This window comes from Canis aureus, chromosome 29 (genome assembly GCF_053574225.1).
Source record: "Canis aureus isolate CA01 chromosome 29, VMU_Caureus_v.1.0, whole genome shotgun sequence".
NCBI lineage: Eukaryota > Metazoa > Chordata > Mammalia > Carnivora > Canidae > Canis > Canis aureus.
In genome coordinates, this window is record NC_135639.1 from 40,786,777 (window position 1) to 40,809,294 (window position 22,518).

At 47.6% G+C, this 22,518-nt stretch overlaps 1 protein-coding gene across 3 annotated transcripts in view; it reads left to right on the plus strand.

The window, feature by feature from the left end:
* Positions 1-19,724: 19,724 nt before the first annotated feature.
* The window catches only part of ARHGAP22 (Rho GTPase activating protein 22), a 135,717-nt gene continuing 132,923 nt past the window's right edge, over positions 19,725-22,518 (plus strand). For 2 of the 3 annotated variants that reach the window (XM_077878628.1, XM_077878630.1), the window contains exon 1: positions 19,725-20,133. In XM_077878628.1, the coding sequence (XP_077734754.1) occupies positions 20,100-20,133 (34 nt within the window). In that variant the 5' untranslated portion in view covers positions 19,725-20,099. The remainder of the gene's footprint in view (positions 20,134-22,518) is intronic. The other variant, XM_077878629.1, reaches the window with a different exon arrangement.

Here is a 22,518-nt window from a genome sequence, read left to right on the forward strand (position 1 = left end):
TCAGAGAAAGAGACAAACTATAAGAGACTTAACTCTAGGAAACAAACTGAGAGTTGCTAGAGGGGAGGTGGATAAAATGATGGGGTAACTGGGTGATGGGCATTAAGGAGGGCATGTGATGTGATGAGCACTGGCAGTTGTATGCAACTGATGAGTCACTAAACTCTACCTCTGAAGCTAATAATAGAGTGTATGTTAATTAATTGAATTTATTTATTTTTTAAGATTTTATTTTCTTTATTCATAAATACACAGAGACACAGAGAGAGAGGCAGAGACATAGGCAGAGGGAGAAGTAGGCTCCCTGCAAGGAGCCCAATGTGGGACTCGATCCCGGATCCCAGGATCACAGCCTGAGCTGAAGGCAGATGCTCAACCACTGAGCCACCCAGGCGTCCCTAATTAATTGAATTTAAATAAAATCTTTACAAAATTTTTAAAAAAGAATTCCTGTCCAGATAAACCTTGGATTCTACTGTTAATCTCTGGCCCCGAGCTGTTGCCTTTGGCAATTTTTTGAAGAGAAAGTAGAATGATCAGTTTGTGCCTGATGAAGACTCTGTGTAGGGGCCCAAGGGCTATACTTGGAGCCAGGCACCCTGTCTTATCTCTCCAGTGTTCAGAGAATACAAACCCAATGCCAGTCAACGGAGGGTCTCAGAGAAAGTCAGAGTGTCATAGAGATGGAAGCTAGCTGGGACCGTCAAAGGTGGCCATGCCTGGGAAGTTCACTCGAATTCTCTAATGAAGGGCTGATAATTCATTCCACATGCAGCTGTTATGCCAGGCACTGTTCTAGCCACATGAGATGCAGCAGGGGACAAAAGTGATAAAAATGCCTGCTCCTAATGGCGGGATCTAAAGGAAGCCTTTCTTCAAATTCTTCCATATAAATCCTGGGCTTCTGGGAGGTGAATCAGGATCTTCTAGGGATAGAAAGGTGGGAGGTGCAGTAGGAGTTGTTGGGAAAAGAATAGTCATTTTGCAGCAGCTATAAAATTTGACATGGAAAGGCGTAGAAATTGTCACTGCCACCTATACAACAAAGAAACGTAAATGAACTTAAAATCCATGACTTTCCTTTAACTCATCAGAAAACTGAGGTCACAGAGCAAACCAGCACCTCAAATCTGGAGACATAGGGAAATTCAGAAAATAACAGCCAACATCAGTTTACCTGAAGCAGAAGCCACCAGGATCATAATCTGGTAGGAACATTGACATGCTAAATTTGACTACCTGCTGGAAGTTGGGATGCGGATTAGTTTAAGAGTGAGAAACTCCTGTGGGCCCAGAATGAGCCAGTAGGAGAGGCACATTTTTGTGGGTTTTACCTCCAGGAACTCTACCAGATTCTCAAGATGAAGAATCAAAAATCCCTGTGTATTTTGGGCAGGGGAAAGGAAAAAGTAACTGCTGAAAATATGACCAAAATGTTCTATATCACAAAGGCCTGCCCTCCAAGTAAAACAACTTACCATAGCTGTAGTGACCTGGTGGAAGGGTAGTTAGCCAACTCTGGCTTCATCTAGGCTTCCTTCTAATCTCAGGGAAGTGGAAAAAAAAAAGGGCGGCCCATTTAATACTTCTGAAGGTCATAGGCCAGGGACTCAGGCCCACAGAAAGACTGAGAATTGGGGCACCTGGGTGGCTCAGGGGTTGAGCGTCTCCCTTCAGCTCAGGTGGTGATCTTGGAGTGTCAGGATCAAGTCCCACATAGGACTCCCCACAGGGAGCCTGCTTCTCTCTCTCAGCCTATGTTTCTGTTTCTCTCTGTGTGTCTCTCATGAACAAATAAATAAAATCTTAAAAAAAAAAAAAAAAGACTGAGAATTAACCACAAGATAATAAAATGCTTCCCCTCCCCATACCTTACCAATGCATCAGCAGGGCTCAAGTGTAACAGTGAATCGCAATGGAAAGAACTGCAAGCACAGGCTCTCTTTAGGGAGAAGTTCTTAGGGAAACCCAAAGACAATAGAAAAGGCGGGGAGGGGGGACAAGGAAGCCACAAAAACTGAAGTTTCTGACACTTTCAGATATGAGAAACATTAATCAGCACAGCTCCAAGCCAGATTAACATAAAACCTCAAACCAAGACCTATCACTTCAGTCTCTGTTACCCAATACATTATGTATAGCTTCTAACCAAATATTACAAAACATGCTAAACAGCAAGAAAAAAAAAGAACTACAGACTATAAAGAGAAATTAAGCCCACGTAAGGAGCTTGGAAGTCACCGCTCTGTCCTACGAACAGGTACAAGCTGAACAGATTGAAAAATCAACCACTTTTCTAGGATCCATAGGAGAAGGGAGGACACAAGGCAAACCACTGCCTCCAATGTTGGAGACACAAGGAGTCATAACTTAACTACAGCAGAGACTCAAACCTGCAATGAGACTGATAAATTAATTGCTGGAAGCTCCATGTGGACAACTCCTAGCATTAAGAACTCCAGGGGGACCCAGTCATAGGGGAGCCCCACAGTATTGTGAGATTTGCCTCCAGGAGCCTGACCAGGTTCCCCCAGTAAACAGCAGCAGGAGGAGAGAAAAAGGAACCTTTAAAAAAAAAAAAAAAGACTCTATTAATTTATTTTGAGAAACAGAGAGAGAGAGAGCACGAGTGGAGGCCGAGGCGGAGAGAGAGAGAGAGAGACTCTCAAGCAGACTCCATGCTCAGTGCAGAGCCCGACGTGGGGCTCAATCCCAGGACACTGAGATCGTGACCTGAGCTGAAATCAAGAGTTGGACACTTAACCAATTGAGCCATCTGGTGCCCCAGAGAGTGCTCTGTTCTTACCAAGGCCTGACGTCAGGGGAAACTAGCTCATTGGAGCCCAACCTGACAGATATAATCAGAGCCTAAATGACCTAAAGAAAGTAAATACCCAACTCCAGGCAGCTCTAGCCAAGCATCAGAACCAGACTCAGACATGGCAGAGAGTTTGGAATTGTAGGGTGGAGAATTTAAAATAAGTATGAGGAGTGTTCAGGACTTTGTGACTATACTGTGAGTTGTTTCACAATAGCTGGAGGTGAATCAAGAGCAGCACCTGTAGGGAGTTAGCAAGCAGGACTGAGCAGAGGGAGAAGCTGGACTATGATATGGGCACAACAGAGCTTCAGTCAACTGCACACTCAGCTGAGGCTAGCTAGGGCGAGCCCTCAGGGCTCTGCATCATAGTTGGAGTGAGAAGACCAGGCCTTCATACCCCCACAATGACCAGCCATCGGTGGTGGCTGCCCCCCGGGAAAGGAGTGTCCCTAGGGGTAGCAGAGGCAGAGGGGGACATGTCAGTCCTCAGGGCATCTGGGTTACACAGCAGAGCCCACTACAGGTCATCTCTAGATTTTCACTGTTACAAATAAGGCTGGGAATGCACTTTTGTCTGCAAGATAATGTATCTGCAGGAGACACCCCCCAGGGGCCAACCTGCTGGGTCAGGAATGTACACTGTGTTCCTCCCCAAGTCCTGTCACTGGGTTGTGGCTGCCTGTGAAGGGTGGCATTCCTCTCTCCACTCAGACTCCCTGGGTTGATGTGTGGCAAAGGCAAGCTCTGACCCTCCCCAGCAAGACATGTGACTGTTTACCCCCACATCATACCTGTACCAAAGAAAGGAATTTCAGAGGGCCGCATGGAGAATGAAGAGGGGTTTAGGCCCATTTTATGATGAAATCCTGTTGGTTTGTTATGAATATGCTTTGACAAATATTACTGAGTCTGTCACTTGATGACTTTCAAAAGTCTTTATCCTTTAAATTTGCTAACAGGGATCACCAGGGAGAATCAAATGCCTTGAAAGCAGATTTCTGGGCCTATCCATGGTTTGGGGGCCTCAGAGGTTAGAGGGTGGAGCCAACAGAACAAGCAGTCAGCTCCCTCACACATGTACCATCTGGCAGACATCTGTGCCCAGTCATCGCTATAGAAGTAGACAGAGGCACCTGGTGTTAGGCACCCTGGCAGGCTGGAGTTGAGATGCCAGCTTAGCCCCTGCTAGCTGGTGACATGCATCACTTACCACCTCTGAGCCTTATTTTCTTCTTAGAATGGGAATTAACAAGACATCTTTGGAGGGTGGTGTGTGTGAATCATGATATCGGGGCTTGGCGCGTGGTATGTGCTCAGCAAATGGTAACTGCTAACATATGATTACAATAATCTGAGCTAAGGGGAGGCACTGCCACCAGGGCAAAATATGCTCCTTATTGTTGCCGCTGGCTCTGAGACTGCATGAGCGCACAACTGGGAAAGCAGCACTGTCCTGAACGGAGACGTCAGGCTGGATTCAACCCACCGTAAGCAGGAAAAATAGGCCTGATGTCAGTTCCCTGCTGTCCCTTCTGCCTATTGCCCCTTTCTTTGAATCCCAGAGTAATAATGTATTCAAGTTGCCTTGGGACTGATTGTCCAGGAAACTCACAGTATAGGGCCAGGGCCCTAATGCTAGGCAGTATCTTTCTGCAAATGATAGAGGTGCCCTTTTTTCAAGCTGAGCCAGCTTGAGGCCCAGATGGCAGAGCATGGCCTGAATGAAGCCCCCTGCACCTCTTCAGCTAGGCACACAGACAGCAGGGCACAAATACCCAGGGGTCCTACAGTGTGTGCCCAGAATCATAGGTTTGGGGACTTTGTGAATCCCTTGGGATATTGGCAGAAACTGATATTCAAAATTGCAAATTTGGAGAGCAGAGAAAGATGCCATGGACACAGGCTCAAGCTGCTCCTCATGGCCCTGCCCTGGGATAGACCACAATCCCTGCTAGTCCCTCATTCTGTGCTATCTCTCAAACCCTGCCCAGGTGGGAATGTGGCCTTGGTTCACATCTCAAGGGAAGATGACAGCCCTGGGTATTTGTCTTGTCCTCTCTGATTCTCTGACACCAACTAGGTATCCAACAATTCAATTCAATTCAATTCTGGCACTAGCTGTACAGAATTAGCACAGACTCTGCAGGTTAAAGGGCCCAGTCCCACAAAACTGCCCCTACCTCAGACACTAGTTGCAAATGGGTTGCCCAGGCACTTCTGTCCAACTTGACTACAAATTCAAGGATTCATGTGACTCCCTCCTCAGTTTTGATAACTGCTCGGGTGGCTCACAGAACTCATGGAAACACTTCCCTTACTGTTACTGGTTTATTTTAAAAGACAGCCAGTCCAATTCCTGTGTTTTCCAAGAGGGAAAAGATTTGACTGGATGAGGCTCAGAACTTTGGAATAGGTTCTAAAGTCTGGAGACCAGGTGCTTAACATCTCTATTTTCCTGAGTTGTCCAAATAGATGTGCATAGGTCCTCATTTAATCCTCTCAGCAGTGTTGGCCAGATGGTATCCCTGTCCCTATTTTAAAGAAGAGGAAACAAAGGCACGGAAAGATTAACTGACCTGTCCAGGGTCCAACGTCTCATCAGTAGCCAACCTGGCATTGGGAGTCAAGTGTGACTACAGAGGCTAATTCAAGAACAGCAACTGAGAAATACACACGCCTACCCCAATATTAGGGAATCATATTTCACAGAGAGAAGAAAACACTCTAACCACTCATCATTTCAGGAAGTGGTATTTTGTGATAGATTTGACTTCCTCTTGAGAAATACAAGAGCAAATGAGTCACAGTGATCCTCCTTGCCAGGTTCCTCTTTTTGGGATGTGTCCCAAAACATTCTTGCTATGGTAGTTTCTGTGTCAACCCGGAGGGGCTCCCTGGAGATTGGACCTGGTCTTCTCTGAACCAGGAACTTGGTGATGAATCCAAATTTCTTTAGCAACAAGGTCACTCCTTTGCTCCAAAGGGTTCTGAAAGGATAGAGGTGTGCCTGACCTGGACAGTAAGGGGCCTGCTGGGCTCTCTGTCATTCAGGCCATTTTAGTGTGTTAGGGGCAGAAGTGATACACCTTCTCTCCACAACCAATCCCAAACAACCTTCAAACAAGGCACTGTGGCAAATTTGCCCTAGATGGCTCAGTCATTCAGTGAATAGTTATTAAGGTCCCTGGAGACACAAAGCTGTACAAGGGATGATGTGATTTCTGGAAGAGCCCCTAGGAAAATTAAGACATATAGAGCTAGATCAAAACTGCTATCACACAGCCTTCCTTCATGTTGCTACACAGACGTGTATACTAGGCTGCTTTGCCAGCACTGGGTGACCAGTTAGGGGCAATAGAGAGCAGCAGGCACTCCTAAGGCCACCGAGCACAGAGGCTGCTGGAATGGTCCATGGAAGGCTGATTGAAAGCTGGTTGAGGGCAGCCCCGGTGGCTCAGCAGTTTAGCACAGGCTTCAGCCCAGGGCGTGATCCTGGGGACCTGGGATCGAGTCCCACATCAGGCTTCTTGCATGGAGCCTGCTTCTCCCTTTGCCTGTGTCTCTGTCTGTCTGTCCGTCTCTCTCTCTCTCTCTCTGTGTCTCCCATGAATAAATAAATAAAAATCTTAAAATTAAAAATAAAAAAGGCTGGTTGAAGGCAAGAGGGAAAAGCAGAGCTCATAGTAGGAGGACCAGATAGAACCAGGAAGTCCCCAGAGGTGGCCAGGCTGGGTCAGCAGTCTAGTGGTCCCTGATGGAGCCCACAGAAGCACATTTTACAAGTAGCTACCTCTGGACCAGAGGCTTTTGCTCTTAGAAAGGGGGCTGATCGGTATTGACCACAGTCAGTATTTTCTGAGAATAAACATTGAGCATGGGGAAGGGCAGAGAGATGTGCCACATTCTAATGAGGAGGAGCCCACCCCCAAGTCAGCACAGATCCCCACGCTGGGCAGCAGCAGATGGTGGCAGAGGAGTGGAGATCATGGACAGCAGGGCTAGAGTGTTTTCCAGAGCTGTCACAACATGTGACTTCATGATGGTGAGCACACATATATGAGGAGCAGCCTGTGGGTATATGTCAGTCTATACATACACATGCATGTGTGGGTGGTTCGAGGGGATGTGTATGACTGTATCTGAACCTGAGCATGGTCATGTGCCTGAGACAGAATGTGTATGTATGAGTGTGAGTGTAAGGGTGTGTATGTAAGACTGTGAGAGTGTGTGGGTGTGTGGGTGTACATGAGTGTGCATGCACATATATGTGTTATGCACATGTGTGCATGCAAGTGCGTGCACATGTGAGTCCATGTGTGAGGCTTAGTAGTTTCATATGTCTGCCTTCCCGTCTCACGAGATTATAGGCTCTTTTTTTTTTAATTTTTTTTAATTTTTATTTATTTATGATAGTCACAGAGAGAGAGAGAGAGAGAGGCAGAGACACAGGCAGAGAGAGAAGCAGGCTCCATGCACCGGGAGCCCGACGTGGGATTCGATCCCCGGTCTCCAGGATCGCGCCCTGGGCCGAAGGCAGGCGCCAAACCGCTGCGCCACCCAGGGATCCCCGAGATTATAGGCTCTTAAAAGCAGCAACCCTGCCTTTCTAGTTACCTATTTCATAACTGACACAAAGGAAGTCACATACTTACAATTTGTGGAAGGTCAAATATATACCAAGCATATGCTCCCTGCTTTAAATCCTGCTCTCATTTCATCTCCATCACCACCCTGGGAAGTGGCAATTGCTGCTCTCATTTTGCAGGTGAGGTGACTAAGCTAGTGAGAGAAGAAGTGGCTTGTTCGATTCACTCAGCCAGTGTATAGTGGGGCCAGATTTTGATCCCAAAGCCCAGCCTCTGTCCGTGATATCACACTGCCTCCCATAACCCAGCAAATAGAAACCAAGAAAGAAGAAAGCTAATCATCTGAAAGAAGCTCATCAGAACATTGGGTCTGCAGAGTGTTGACAGGGGCTATGAGCCCTCAGCATTGGTATTTGGTGTGTGCCAAACTGTAGTGGTTGCACACAGTAAGCAGCAGGCACAGCGATTGTACCCTCCAGCCCACTTCCTCTGAAGTCACCACCCCCATCCACTCCCAGTTGTATTTACATCAAGAGACTGCCTGCTGAGTTACGCAGAGCTATAAACAGAGAAGCAACATTTGGAAAAGCTTGAAATTATTGACCAAAACATAAAACTCTCATGCCAAAGAGGTCAAAACAAACTGCAAGTTAGTGAGGAAACTCTTTTAATGTGCAGTGCAAATAAGTGTGTTATCTTCATTAGTAAGAGCTAGATTTCATTGTGGCTATTCCTGAGGATATTGCAGGAATATCACCTACTGGTATGAGAATACAGCTCTCTGGGCCAAAATCTTGGGAAAGAATGAACAGTAGTGGTTCTTAGCAGAGTTTATTGGGTTGTCAGTGCACAGCTGGTTCTTGCTCATCATAAGCCACACAGTTGTATGCTTATACACACTCTTGTACATGTCCTTATATGGTGTTTAACAGTTTGCAAAGAGCTTCCACACACACAGCCTGCCTACCTTAATATTACCCATTTGAGATGGGCAGAAATTATTATCTCCATTTGATGAGTGAAGGAACAGGCACAGAAAAATTAAGGGACTTGCTCAAAGTAACTCAGATCAAGTCTGGTGGAGCCAAGAGTCAGACTCTGGTCTCTTGCCCTTCATCCTCTTGGCTTCCCACTGTGGCAGCTCTTTACAGCTGGACACGGCAATCATCGCCATTTTACTTTAGTTAAACCTTAATCATCTCTTGCCTAGATCGTTCCAATCTTTCTGCTCAATTCTCAGGCTCCAATACTCCCAAAGAGCCACCTTGCACCACTTGGGAGCCATCCTGTAGGATGAGGCCCGCCTCTTGGGTGAGAAGATGGATGAGCCCAGAGGCTGTGGGTGGAGAGAAGGAGTGTCGCTTCCCTGACAGAGGTAAAGAACAAAGTGGGTATGGTACAGAGTAGAGAGCCACCCTTTATCCATAGACAAAGACATTTAGGACCATCTTTCACATTGAAGTCAGCAACCGTGACAAGGTTGCTGTGGCCAAAAATCAGCCCTGCACTAGAGCAGCATGCGCAAGCCATATGTTTGGGCTATTCTGACTGCTTGCAGTTCCATATAAATCTTAGAATCAGCTTGTCAATCTCTACAAAGAAGTCATCTGGGATTGTGTTAAATCTGTAGATCATTTTGGGGAGTATTGACATCTTAATGTTAAATCTTCCCATCAGTGAACATAGAATGTTTTTCCATTTATTTAGATCTTTGCAGCTAGGGGATCCCTGGGTGGCTCAGCGGTTTAGCGCCTGCCTTTGATTAGTTTAGCGCCTCCCGGAGTCCCGGGATCGAGTCCCATGTCAGGCTCCCGGCATGGAGCCTGCTTCTCCCTCCTCTTCTGTCTCTGCTTCTCTCTCTCTCTCTCTGTCTATCATAAATAAATAAATAAATAAATAAATAAATAAATAAATAAATAAATAAATCTTAAAAAAAAAAAAGATCTTTGCAGCTAAAGGCCTTTCAATGGTGTTTTCTAGTTTTCTGAGAATAGGTTTTGTTCTTGTCTTACTAAATTTATCCCCGTATATTTTTTTCTATTTGATGCTGTTGTAAATGAAATCATTTTCTTTTCTGAGTTCATTTTCAGATTGTTCACAGCAAGTGTGTAAAAATACAATTGATTTTTGCATATTGACCTTATTATCCTTCAATCTTGCTGATCTCATCTATTACTTCTAATAGTTTTTTAGTAGATTCCTTAAAATTTTTCTATGTTCAAGATCATATCTGTGAACAGAGATAGTTTTACTTCTTTCCTAATCTGGATACTTTTATTTCTTTTCCTCCCTGTCTTGGCTAGAACCTCCAGTACAATGTGGACTAGAAGTGGTGAAAGCAGGTATCCCTTTAAATCTGTTGAGACTTGTTATATGGTCTAGAATTTGGTCTGTTCTGGAATGTTTACCATGTGCACTCAAGAAGAACACGTATGCTGCTGTTCTTGGGCAAAGTATTCTATAAATGTCTGTTAGGGTGAGGTGGTTTGCAGTGTTGTTCAAGTCCTTCATTTTCCCATTGATGTTCTGTCCATTACTGCAAGTGGGATATTAAAGTTTCCAATTACTAACTGTTGCTCTATTTCTCTCTTGAGTCTGTTTTTGTTTCATGGACTTTGGTGCTCTATTGTTAGGTGAATATATGTTTATAACTGTTACTTCTTCTTGATATATTGGCTATTTTATTAATATATATTGTCCTTGGGACGCCTGGTTGCCTCAGAGGTTGGGCATCTGCCTTCAGCTCAGTTGTGATCCTGGAGTTCCAGGATCGTGTCCTGCAGCAGGCTCCCTGCAGGGAGCCTGCTTTTCCCTCTGCCTGGGTCCCTGCTTCTCTGTGTGTTTCTCTGTGTGTCTCTCTGGGTGTGAATAAATAAAATCTTTGAAAAAAGATTAATAAGTTAAACTTTATCATAGGCATGCATGTATAGGAAAAAAACATCATATTTATAGGGTTTGGTACTATCTGTGGTTGCAGGCATCCACTGGGGGTCTTGGAGCATATCCCCCCATGGATTAAGGGGGCTACTATAAGTCTCTTTAGATGGCATATTGTTGGTATCTTTTTAATCCATTCTTCCACTTCAGCCTTTTAATTGTAGATCTTGACCCATTTATGGCAATGTAAATACTGGCAAGGAAGAATTTGCTTTTGCTACTTTGCTACTTCTTTCTGTGCTACATATCTTTTTTGTTGCTTAAATCTTTTTTTTTTTTTTTTGTTGCTTAAATCTTTAATTACTGACTTCTTCTGTGTTAAATAGATATTCTCTGACATGCTCCTTTAATTCTCTTATTTCTTTTACTATATATTTTTTGGGTTATTTTCTTAGCAGTTGCCTTGGGGATTACATCTTCATTTATGACTATCTATTTTGGATTGATTAGTGGCAATTATACAAAAACTTTTCTGAGATATCTCTTTCCCCATACACATACTCAGGTGTGTGTTACACCTTCATACACTGTGTGCATACTTTAGGTACTCATCAATGTAAATTTATCACCATTGTTTTGTGCAGTTATCTTTTAAATCAGATAAGAAAAAAAGAGAAGTTACAAAGAAAAATGCATTAATCCTGTCTTAAATATTTACCTATATAGTTTACTGCTGTTCTTTATTTCTTCATGTGGATTTGAGGTACTGTCTAGTGTCCTTTCATTTCAGCCTATAGGACTCCCTTTAGCATTTCTTGTAGGGCAGGTCTGCTAGCAATTAGCTGTCTCAGGTTTTGTTTATTTGGGAATGTATTAATCACTTTTTCATTTTGGAAGAATAATTTCATCAGATATTGAACTCGTGGTTGACACTATTTTTTTTTCAGTACCGAAGGCTAAATTCGTCACCCCACTGCCAGTGGGGTAGTGTGTGTGTGTGTGTGTGTGTGTGTGTGTGTGTGTACCAGATACTCAACAAAGGGCAGAGGTGCCCACCCAGACCATAGCTGGATTTTAAACAGATGAGGATGAAAAAAGTCTGGAAGGAAAGAGGTATCTGTCAGATTAGGAAGACCCCATCCAGCTGCACCCTCTGGGTGAGCTGAGATTACTGACAGTCATAACCCACAGGAGCCTCACCCGGGAAACATGACAGTAGACTGAGGAAGACTGCAGCATGGTTGGGAAGGAGAGTCTGAGGTTTCCAGTCTGAGATGTGCAATGATTAGCTCGGTGGCATAATTGGGGAAATAAAGAAGGAAATAGCATCTATGAGAGAACAGACACATGGGAGATATACCATCTGTGCTGAGTCAGAAGGATCAGGAAGTGAGAAAGAAATGGAATATGGAAGCATGGGCTGAGAGGCATGATACAGGAACCAGCTAGAAATCTGTGATCTGGAAGTCACTGGAAGGCAACCCAAACTAGCTCAAGCCAGAAAGGGGAATTTATCACAATTTATCTATATTGGAGATGCATAGAATCTTTTGGGAGCTGAAGAACGAGGCTTGTAAAATGGATAAGAATGATGGTGACTCCAGAGGGCCTAAAAGCAAGAAGCACAAGGATTATTTTCTCATGGGACAGCGTGGTCCAGATACCCCTACCAGATACCTTCCCCATAGTGGAAGGCACCACTGTCACAGCAGGACACTGTCACTGCTGCCAGTGCTGGGAAGTCCATTCTAACCATCTCTCAGACCTTTTTTTTTGATACTCAAGATTAGATTCAAAGCCAGGCAGGAGCATCTGATGTGCTGAGACTCTGTCACTTGGCCACATCTGACTGCCTGCAGGGACATAGCAGATCTGTTCCTTATGGTAATAAGAAGGGGCTAGATGTTGTGCAGCCCCCAGATAAGTTCCATTCCACCATAACAAATGAAGGAAAGGAAAGGTATAATTTTGAGAGCAAGGGACTCTTCTTTTTTCTTAAAGATTTATTTATTTATTTATGATAGACATATATATAGAGAGAGAGACAGAGACACAGGCAGAGGAAGAAGCAGGCTCCTTGCAGGGAGCCTAATGAGGGACTCAATCCCGGGACTCCAGGATTGCGCCCTGAGTCAAAGGCAGGCACCAAACGCTGAGCCACCCAGGGATCCCGAAAGCAAGGGACTCTTGAGTGATTTTCTCAACTTGGAAAAAAACAGCCAGTGAGGGAGGGAGGGATTATAGATGCCAAAGGAGGGGAAATGTCTAGAAGAGCAGATGGAGGTTATGTGCCATGGGGAGGGATCAGTCTGCCTGAAAGAGCAGAGCAAGGGGCAGGGCTGGCTGTGCTGAGGAATCCTGACCTTGGGGAGAGGTATGAATTGAGAGAGAAGGCATCTGGGAAATTTCCATCTGTCCCAAACCCTGCCTTTCCACAACAAGCAGGTGTTTTCACAAGGGAGAAGACTTGTTTTTCAATAATGCAAAACTGACCAAAGTGATGAGTCATCACTTTCTAATATCTGACTCTTTTGGGAAGTGGAAAACATTTCAGACCTGCTTCCTTGCTGGACTCAAATGAAAACAGGTTTTGCCATTAGAGGTTGGGCAGGGCGTAGTCCCACCACTGGGTCCCCCACCCCTACTTCAGGGGAAGGGTGACAGCTCCTTAGAACCTCAATACATCATATTTCCAGGACTCAGAAACCCACACGTGAGGTCACATTCCCCTCTTTCCTCTCAGCCCCTTCCAAAAGCAGGAGCTCAGCAGGAGATCCTGCCTGGCCAGCATGCCAAACCTCTGGGCTGGGGTCCTTCCTGCCCCTCCCACAGTGCCCTGAGGGACCCCCACATACTCACAGCAAGGCTGTCCCACTGTCAGTTCCACACACTCTCTAATTGAAGCTTTCCCTTCTAAGAAACCCACAGTGAGAATTTGCAGCTCAATAAAATCTTTATCTGAAAGCTGCACAATTAAATGGCGAGCTCAGACAGTTGGCCAAGTAAAGATTTTTAGGTGAGTAGTATTTGTCTGAATCCAACAGTTATAGAAACTTAAAAATGAGGCCTTGAGTGCCATAGAACCCCTGTATGGAAGACCACCCTTTGAGAAAGGACTCACTGCCCAACTGCAGGGGGTGGGATCAGCTGACAGCCACAGGCTGTTAACTCTTTTAGGGTCAGCCTCAGCTCTTTCAAGCCAACTCCATGCTGTTCTTGGGAGGCCCCGAGCCAGCGACTATGCAGGGCAACAATGGCCAAGTTCATGCTCTTCTTTGAGAAGCCTCCCAGCCAATGACTATGGAAGGCAGCTGTACTCAGGCCTAACCACCTCTACCCAAAGTCAGACCCCCTAGTGAGCCCCCTACTTTGGAGCTCCCCAGAGTGCTGGCAAAGACACTGTCTAATTTGCATGGTGCTCTGACTCTCCGCTCCTACCCCACTCCTGAACAAGTGTTAATTTCCAATAAAACTCTCATCTCAGCATCTGCCGTAGAGAACCCAACTGGTACACCACTCACTCATCCATCATACAGAGCAAGCCCCCTCCCTGGACATCAGCTGCCTGGACATTAGGTGGTCCAAAGTCGAAGGCAATATGTGACAAGCTCAACAATGGAAGTTGGAACAGACGGCTGTGGTGCCTGAACCCACTCGGTACCCTAGGCCACCTCTGCCCTGACATCAGGGCTGCAGGACTCTAGAAACCATGCCCAAGGCTGCAAGTCACAACTGAGACGCTTTCCATGCAAAGTCTCCATGTTCTGGTCTCAGCCCCCTTGCTCTGGCCCACTATGTCTGGGTGGTTTTGCAATGCCCAATCCTAGATTCTGCATCTTTTTCCTTCTGACCCTCTGGCCAGGAGTATAGGACACCAAAGACCCAGAAAAGTAGGAGTCCAGGGCTCTAGGCCCATTCTGGGAACCTGGGAGATGTATGAAAGGGTGTATCGTACACCACAGTGTGTGGACAAAACTGAAATTAGACGCCAAGCTGGGCATCTGAAGGAGGGCCATCGGCAGAGATAGACATTAGCATAAGGCAACAGGACTGTGGGATAATGGGCATGGAGAGAGGCCCTACTCTCTGGGACAGAGCAGCTTGCAGCACCCAACTGCCCACAGGCAAAACCAAGGATATGCTTGGAGTACCAGCAGGGCAAGGCCACCAAAGTGGCAGAGAAGTTCACCTTTGATGAATCCCACACAATCGTGCAATTAAAAAATCTAGAAAGAACGTTTTAAATTCAGCATACTATTAAGTTCTGTTTATAGTTTATATTTAAATTATGGGTTATAATATTTAAATTATGGGTTAATTTTTAAATTATGGGTTGATTATGGGTAATAATTATATGTAATTTAAATGTTACATATTTAAATTATGAGTAAGGTCCTCATCAGCACTGGCAAGAGGGCTTTCAGAAGGTTTCTGTGGCCTCAGGCATGGATGATGAGGGAGATAGTAAAGGTGCTGGACTCTCGCTATGGGCACTGAGCAGAGAGGGGACACTGAAACAGGATCCAGAAGGAGGCATTAAAGTATGGTAGGCAAAGAAGGGCAAGTGAAGGTGTATCTGGTGGAAAGGTCAGCTGGAGTCACGAAGAGAACCAACTAGGTAATGGCTCTCCTCTCCCCGCTAACCAAGATGTTTCCAGGTTGACAGTGGGGCTTGGCCTCACTCACTCATTCAGGGGCTCAGACTTCCCGCCTCTGCCTTCTCTTGCATGGGCCTTCCAGATGGCTCCAGGAAAGGGAGACCAGCATGGAGGAGTGTTGAAGGGAGGGCTCCTGTGGGCCAGGCCTAGAGGGCGCCACATCACATCTGCTCATAAGCAATGGCCAGGACACCATCACAGGGAACTGCAGAGAGGCTGGGAGATGTAGGGCAGGTGGGCATGCCGAGGAGCAGAGGAGAACAGATCTGGTGGAGAGCTAGCAGCCTCTGCCCACAGCAAAGAGTCAACAGTGGTGAGGCGCACCAGATTCGAAGGGCTAGGGAATGCCCAGGTGCATGCTGGCAAACACCTAACAGCTGGCTTTCTGGAAGGAAAAACATTTTAAGTCTGGATTGATAGCATTTGCTAATTTTCTTGATGTAAGTACTCCCACCACCATCAGTTTCAAACTACCAGCATGATCACCAAACAAGGAGCTGCCAAGAGGTGCTATAGCAGCCCAATATACAGACAAATTAGGGTTCTCCAGAGAACAGAACCAACAGGAGAGACCCAGGTATCTCTCAAGAGTATAATAAGAATATCTACATATTTATGCAAACTTAGGTACTGTATATCCTCGAGGCTGGAAAGTCCCAAGATCAACAGTTGGCATCTGGGCACTACAGAGGGACAGTGTAAGTTCTAGTTTGAAGACCAGCAGTCTCAAGACCCAGGAAGAACTTATTTTCAGCTTTAGGCCAAAGACAGGGAAAAAACCCTATGTCTCAGCTCAAGGCAGTCAGGCAGGAGGAATTCCCTTCCATGTGCATGAAAGTCAGCCTTTTTGTTCTATTCAGGCCCTCAACTGATTGGACGAGGCCCACTTGCATCAGGAAGGACAACATGCTTTATTCAGTCTACTGACTCAGATGCCAACTTCATCCAGAAACACCTTCACACACACCCCGAGAATCATGCTTGACCAAATGTCCGTCTAGGCACCCCATGGCCCAGTCTGGATAACATACAAAATCAACCCTCTCAATAGTATTTTCACCAGGCAGATAACAGGTACAAATAACCTTAAGAATGTAGATGATAGCAAAAATGTAGAGGGGGGGAGGGCAGAGACACAGGCAAAGGGAGAAGCAGGCTCCATGCAGGGAGCCCGATGTGGGACTCGATCCCTGGACTCCAGGATTATGCCCTCGGCCAAAGGCAGGCGCTAAACCGCTGAGCCACCCAGGGATCCCCATTTCCTCTGTTTTTAATCTGATTTATTTCACCATAAGTTTATAAAATCTCATCTCCAATGTTGCCTGCGTTAAAATTGTAAAATTCCTGAAAACTTAGCAATCAGCTCTCATTGGCTTTTGTTCTGGCCAGCCGTTTCAGCACACCGCTGGGATGGACAGAAGTGACCCGCTAGAGAGCAGGAGCCTCAGCCTCCTGGCAGCAGGGACAGACAGAGAGCAACTCGAAGCAGGAAGTCGGGTGACCGCTGCGCAGGCATGTCAGATGCAGGGTAGCAGTGTTCTCTCCCCTCTGCCTCTGGAGCAGCACACTCTGTCCTCCCTGCAGCTTCTAGAACAGGAAAACGGGGTTCTGCTATCTAGATGACATCTTGGAAAAAAACAGAAAGGCTTGCCTTCCTGGCAGCAGATCCCTCTAGCAGTGCTGGAACACACAGCTTTGCCAGCAGCGCCCAAACCCAGCCCCACTCCCCCCTCTACTGGATACCTTTGTACAGTGAACGGGCTATACACCAGTACCTGTGGCTCTGTGGGGAACGGAGCAGTCTCCCATTGAGACTTGGGAGAGAGGCCCTTTCCTGCTTTCTGACTAGGAGATTGATTGGCAAAACGTGTCCCTCTCAGAGGAAAAGACTCCCTTGGGATGACAGCAGGCAGAGATGCCTCTGGTGTCCCCAGGCTCTAGGATATGTGATTATCTTCCAAGGTAGTGGTTCTCAACCCTGGCCACATGCTGGACTGCTGGAGGAGTTTTTATAACTCCCGATGACCACTGCACAGTACCAGACTAAACAGGACCCAGTGGTGGAGGGGACACAAGAAATTAGTTTTCAAAGCTCCCCAACATGCAGCCAAAGTTGAGAACCACTGACCTGAAGCCATCCTGGCGCTGGCCAGTGATATGACCACCTGACCGAGAGAGGTGCTCATTCCAGTGGCCGCCTTTGGAGAGTTCTGCACCCCCAACCCTCTCTACTCACCCTTCAGTGCCTAGCCAAATCTGGCCCACAGCAGACTCAGAAAATGCTGAAAGGATGCCAGGCAGGGAACCAGGGGAGACCCAGGATCGCTGCTAGGAAGGGCAGTGCCATGAGGGCAAGTGCAGGGCTGTGGAGAGAGGGCTGCTTCTCGGTCTCTACTTCAACTCAAAGCCTGTATCTTCTCTTTGTAAACTTCAGGAAGGCAGGGGCACTAATGTCCCTTCCAGCTGGACCCTATGGATCCCCTCATCCAGAAATGTCCTGGGAACACAGTCTGAGCGCAGGGGAAGGGAAGGGCTATGTTGTCTCCCTACTCATCCTCATCCTCCATCATTCTCAGATGCAGAATCTAGACTAGCTCTTACCCTGTTCACCAGCTTTACTTCTGGGTTTGAGGCCAGAGCCTCTGTGGTTTTGTCCAATTCTAACACTGATCCCAAGAAAAGCAGGAAGGTGAGCACAGCGACTTCATGTCATGGGAGGAAACAGCTGCACAGGAAGAGCCCCTGGGGGTGGTTTCTTAACCAAAACAAGTGTGAGTGGACCCAAACTAAGTCTTTAGGGCATTTCCCTGCCTCAGGCTTGGAGCACGCAGTCCAGGCTGCATTACTCACAGGGCTTCAGGATTGCTCAAGACATCATCAGTGGCCACGAGACCTCACCCTATGACCCTGATGTCAACATGAGATTTTCCAGATCTGTATCCTCCCCACTCCTCCCGAGTAGCCTCCATCCAAGCCTGACCCGGCCTCTACCTGTCCTGAAAGGAAAAGGAGGGCAATTCGATCATTCAGGGGTGTGTTTGCATCTGTCCCTCAAGCCAATAGTCCTCACATGGCTGGTGGCCTGAGTCCAGCCTGAGGCTCAGGACTGGGAGTGAAGAGGGGTGCTGGGCCGCCTATAAGACACAGCCAAGAGCCCTGGGGAAGTGCTTGATGGCTCCTTCTGGTGGTAGAATCAGGAGAGTTTCACAGGGACTTGCCCAGAATGATCAGACTTGTGTAACTGAAACTGTGGGAAAGGATACCTCCAGAGATGGAACCACTGGTGCAAAGGCACAGGGGCACATGGGGCCGCAGCATTAGCAGCGTGGCTGTGTGCAGCATTAGCAGCAGTAGGTCACCAATGAAGGCATGGATGGCACCATGAAACGCCTTAAATATTATATCAAAATACTTATTCATTTCTTCTGAGGGGTGGCTGAGGGCCAGAGCAAATGACTTGATGCTGAGTAAGACAGCTTTGTCTGCATGCACTCTGCTTTCTCCCTGCAACCAGGCCATTGGACTCCCACATCCTGGTGAGTCCTTGACCTCTCCAGTTCTCCTGTCCCCTCTGTAGGCCACACCCTGTCCTCTCTAGCATGGATTGCTGCAGGGGCTCCCAGTAGACCCTTTGTCTCCAGAACTTCTGGAGGATTCCACATTAACACTTCATCTGGGGCAATCAGTGGACATGGGGGCACTCTGAGGATCAGGGAGGGAGCATGGCCATTCAGAGAGGTCATCTTTCAAAGCCCTCATCTTCAACTGCTAAGAGGACCACACAGCACTTAGACTAAAAAACACCCAGTCCCAGGCACAAATGCCTAACACAGCCCCTGGGGTCATTTCAGGGGCACAAAGGCTGGTCCTCATCATCTAACAAGTCACTGAGGACACTCGGGCAAAAATCTGCTCACATGAAGTGGTTGGAATTTGGAAGTTTAGAGAGACTGGCATCACAGAAAATCATCAGCTGTAGACATGCCACCTGGGGTTCAGAGTCCCCTCCTGACAGTATTATGTGATTTGGGGCAGGTTGTTTAGCATTTCTGTGCCTTGTCTTCTTTATCTGAAAAGCCGTGAGAATAGCACCTGCCTCAGGGAATTAGAGAATTGAATGAGATACGGAATATAAAGCGCCAGCCTCAATGCCAGACACACAAGCAGGCACCTAATAAATGACAGCTAGATACTGTGGTTGCATCTCTTGGGCAATTTTTTGGCTCTTGAGACTGAACTCCCCAAAAGCCCCACTAGGCATTCTTTAGAGTCATGTAAGTATTGAACGGAAAGAGGACAATTAGCAGATTCACTAGTCAGTGAACCGTTTCTGAGACCCTACTACGTGCGGACCCTAAACGAAGTGCTTCACGTGCATGGGTTCCTGTCACCTTGTCGAAGCAGCAGGAACATCCCTAACAGGCATCCCTCTGCTTGCGGGGCCCATCCACGAGGCTCTCGACCCCGCCGGCCCGTGGGCGCTGGGGCCATCAGGCAGAGCGGGTCCCGCTGGACGGGCTGGAGGTCGCCTTGGCTGGGGCGGGTCTCCTTCGGTCCCCAGGGGCGCCCTCCGGGCCGGGGCCGGACCTGGGCAGGCGGCGCGCGGGCGGATTTCCTGCAGCCTCTGCCCGAGGCGCGCGGCCCGGCCCTCCCCGCGCAGTGGGCGGGTCCGCCCGGCAGCCAGACGGGAGCGGGAGCGGGAGCGGGAGCGGGAGCCGGAGCCGGAGCCGGAGCCCAGGGGAGCCCGAGCCCGAGCCGGAGCCCCAGCCGCCTGCCGCGCCGACCCCTCCCCGCCCGCCCGCGCGCGCGCCCGCCAGGGGCTCCGGGATGGGCAGTGCCGCGTGCGCCCCGGGCCGAGGGACAGTCCGGTGGCCCGCCTGGCCCCGTGACTGATCAGCAGCCCTTCCCAAGGCCGTTAATGGTTCGCTTGGATGGGAATTAATTCTGGGATGGATCGATAATGCATTGAGGTTCGCGGAGTCCAAGGCTAGCCGTCGGTCGGAAGCAAGGAGACAGAGCAGAGGGAGCCTCGCGGCAAAGCCAGCAGCCATGGGGGCCCTAGCGGGGCCGGAGGGGCAGTCGGGCCAGAGGAAGAGAAAAGGAAAGTGGATGACAGCATGATCGGCACAAGGACTCAGGCCTGGCAGCTTCTGGAATATGCTGAGCCCAAAGATCAGGCAAGCCAGGAGGGGTAAGTCCAACTTCCTGGGGTGGATCTGGGCAGTGTGTGTCTCTTGGCCAACACGTGCAGACACTTAGCCGGCTGCCACACTGGGGGTCAGATGAGGCAGGCATTCCAGAGGCATCCTGGCAGACAGGCCTTCCTAGTGAGGCTCCTGGGGTCAGACCTGAGACACGAAGGGGCAATGGCCATTTTAGTCCTCCAGTGGGTGTGCAGCCCTCACCCCATATTCTATGTTTTGACGAGTTCCTGAGTTTCTCAAAATGAGCAGGTGACAACCTTGGGAAACCTTTATTCCTTTACTAAAAAATACATGCTCAATACTCAAGATTTGTCCAGCAGCCAAGACAAAAGTGGCCCTCACTAGGGAAGACCATGCCCAGGCTTTTGGAGCCAACCAGGTCCAAGTGAGAGTCCTCGTTCTTGTGGCCTGAGAGGGTGCTGTGTGAAGCCTGCAGTAGCTGCTAGGGCTGGGCTGCAAGAAGCAGTTTCTCAGACAGGCCATAGGCAGGCAGGCACTCCCATTGGGAGAACTCCCAGGAAGCTGCATGGCCTGAGGTGAGGGTGCTGAGGGCTCAGATCTCGAGATAAGTAAGAGATGGGAGTCTGGAGAATCTTGCAGGGATGATCTTGAGGGATTGAGCTGGTGCCACAGCCAGCCTCTGTCCCCACTCAGTGGCCTGGAAACTCAGGACAAGTCCCTGGACTAGGGATAGTATCTCCCTATGGACAACAACTTCTTGACCAGTGTCCTTTTAGATAAGAACATCTGTCTTTTAAGAGAATAGGATGTGTCTTTATAAGTGGCCACTGCTTACTACGGAGGGCTGTAAACTCCAAGCTTCCCTTTTGAGCCATGAGTACGAGGACAGGTAGTTTGGAGGTAGATAGAACAACTGCCTGGGGAGCTTGGAAACAGTGTGTCTTGCCCAGTATGTGTGAAGCCTTCAGCCTCCTGTGAACTCACAGGCAACTCATGTCATTAGCTACTAAAGGATGATTGTGGGGTTGGCTCCAGAGCATAGTCACAGCTACCAGGACCCCTCTGTGGGGTGCTCCAAATGGATGATAACTTGTGCACCCCAATGGGCAAATGAGGGCTGTGCATGGCTCTGCTGAGGGGCAGGAGTGTGATCTAGTGACCACCTGAAGGGCTGGACCAGGCCATACATGCTGTCTACCCTCCCAGCCCTGTCTAATGCACTAGCCACTGACCAGATGTGGCTATTGAGCCCTTGACATATGACTAGTGCAAATTGAGAAAAATATGCCCTAGATTTTGATGATTTGGCATGAAAAAAGAATGTAAAATATCTTACTAATAATTATATTGAGTATAGGCTAAAATGACAATATTTTGGATATATTGAGTTAAAATACATCATTAAATTTAATTTCACCTTTTTTTTTTTTTTACTTTCTTTGAAAGCAGCCACTAGAACATTTATAATTGCAGTTACATATATGGCTTACATTATATGTTTATTGCAGAGTGTTCATCTAGAAAGAGACCAGGGCTTCAGCAAAAGGGCTCTCAGGAAACCAGCCTCTGAAATCCCAAACTTCTTACAAGCAGTTGTCCTAGGTTAGTGGTTCGTGGCCAGGAGTGATTTTGTGCCACTCCCACCCCCCACTACTCCCCACCCCCAGGACCTTTGGCATTGTCTGGAGACATTTTTGGTTGCTCCAACTGAAGGGTGCTACTGGTGTCTTGTGGGTAGAGAACAGGGACACTGCTAAACATCCTAAAAAGCAGGGGACAGGCCTTGCAACAAAGAATTATCTGGCCTCAAAGGTCTATAGTGCTAAGGCTGAGGAACACTCCACTTGATGATAGTATCTGATATATTAAAAGATGACGTTTGTGTGCCATGCATCGACTGACCACTTAGCCACAAAAATGTATGATCATAAACTATGATAAGAAGCATTCTAGGAGCATATACTACAAATGTAGCATCAGAGGAAGCAAGAGGTATGTTAGCAAGGGCTAGGAAATGACAGGGAGCCAACTAGGCAAAGAACGGTGGAATGAAGAGGCCACGTTCCTGGTGGGGAATAGCATGTGCAGGTGTTGTGGAAAGGGAGGGGCACACAGGAGCTAGGGGCAGGAAGGGGCAGCAGGCACAGCACAAGGCTGGAGACCAGGTCTGGAACTGGATCATTCAGGGTCAGGCTTGCAGCTTGCAGCTTGTTAACAATAACTCTTGCTAGGGATATTTCTGGGGAAATACAAACCAAAATTCTGTGTGTGTGTGTGTGTGTGTGTGTGTGCGCGCGCGCGTGCATGTGTTTACCTTGAAGTAATTAGGCTGTGGTAGAAAGAAGAGCTCCCATCAAAATTTATCTTTGAACCATTGAACCTTTTAGGAGCTGGGCAGGATACATGTTATA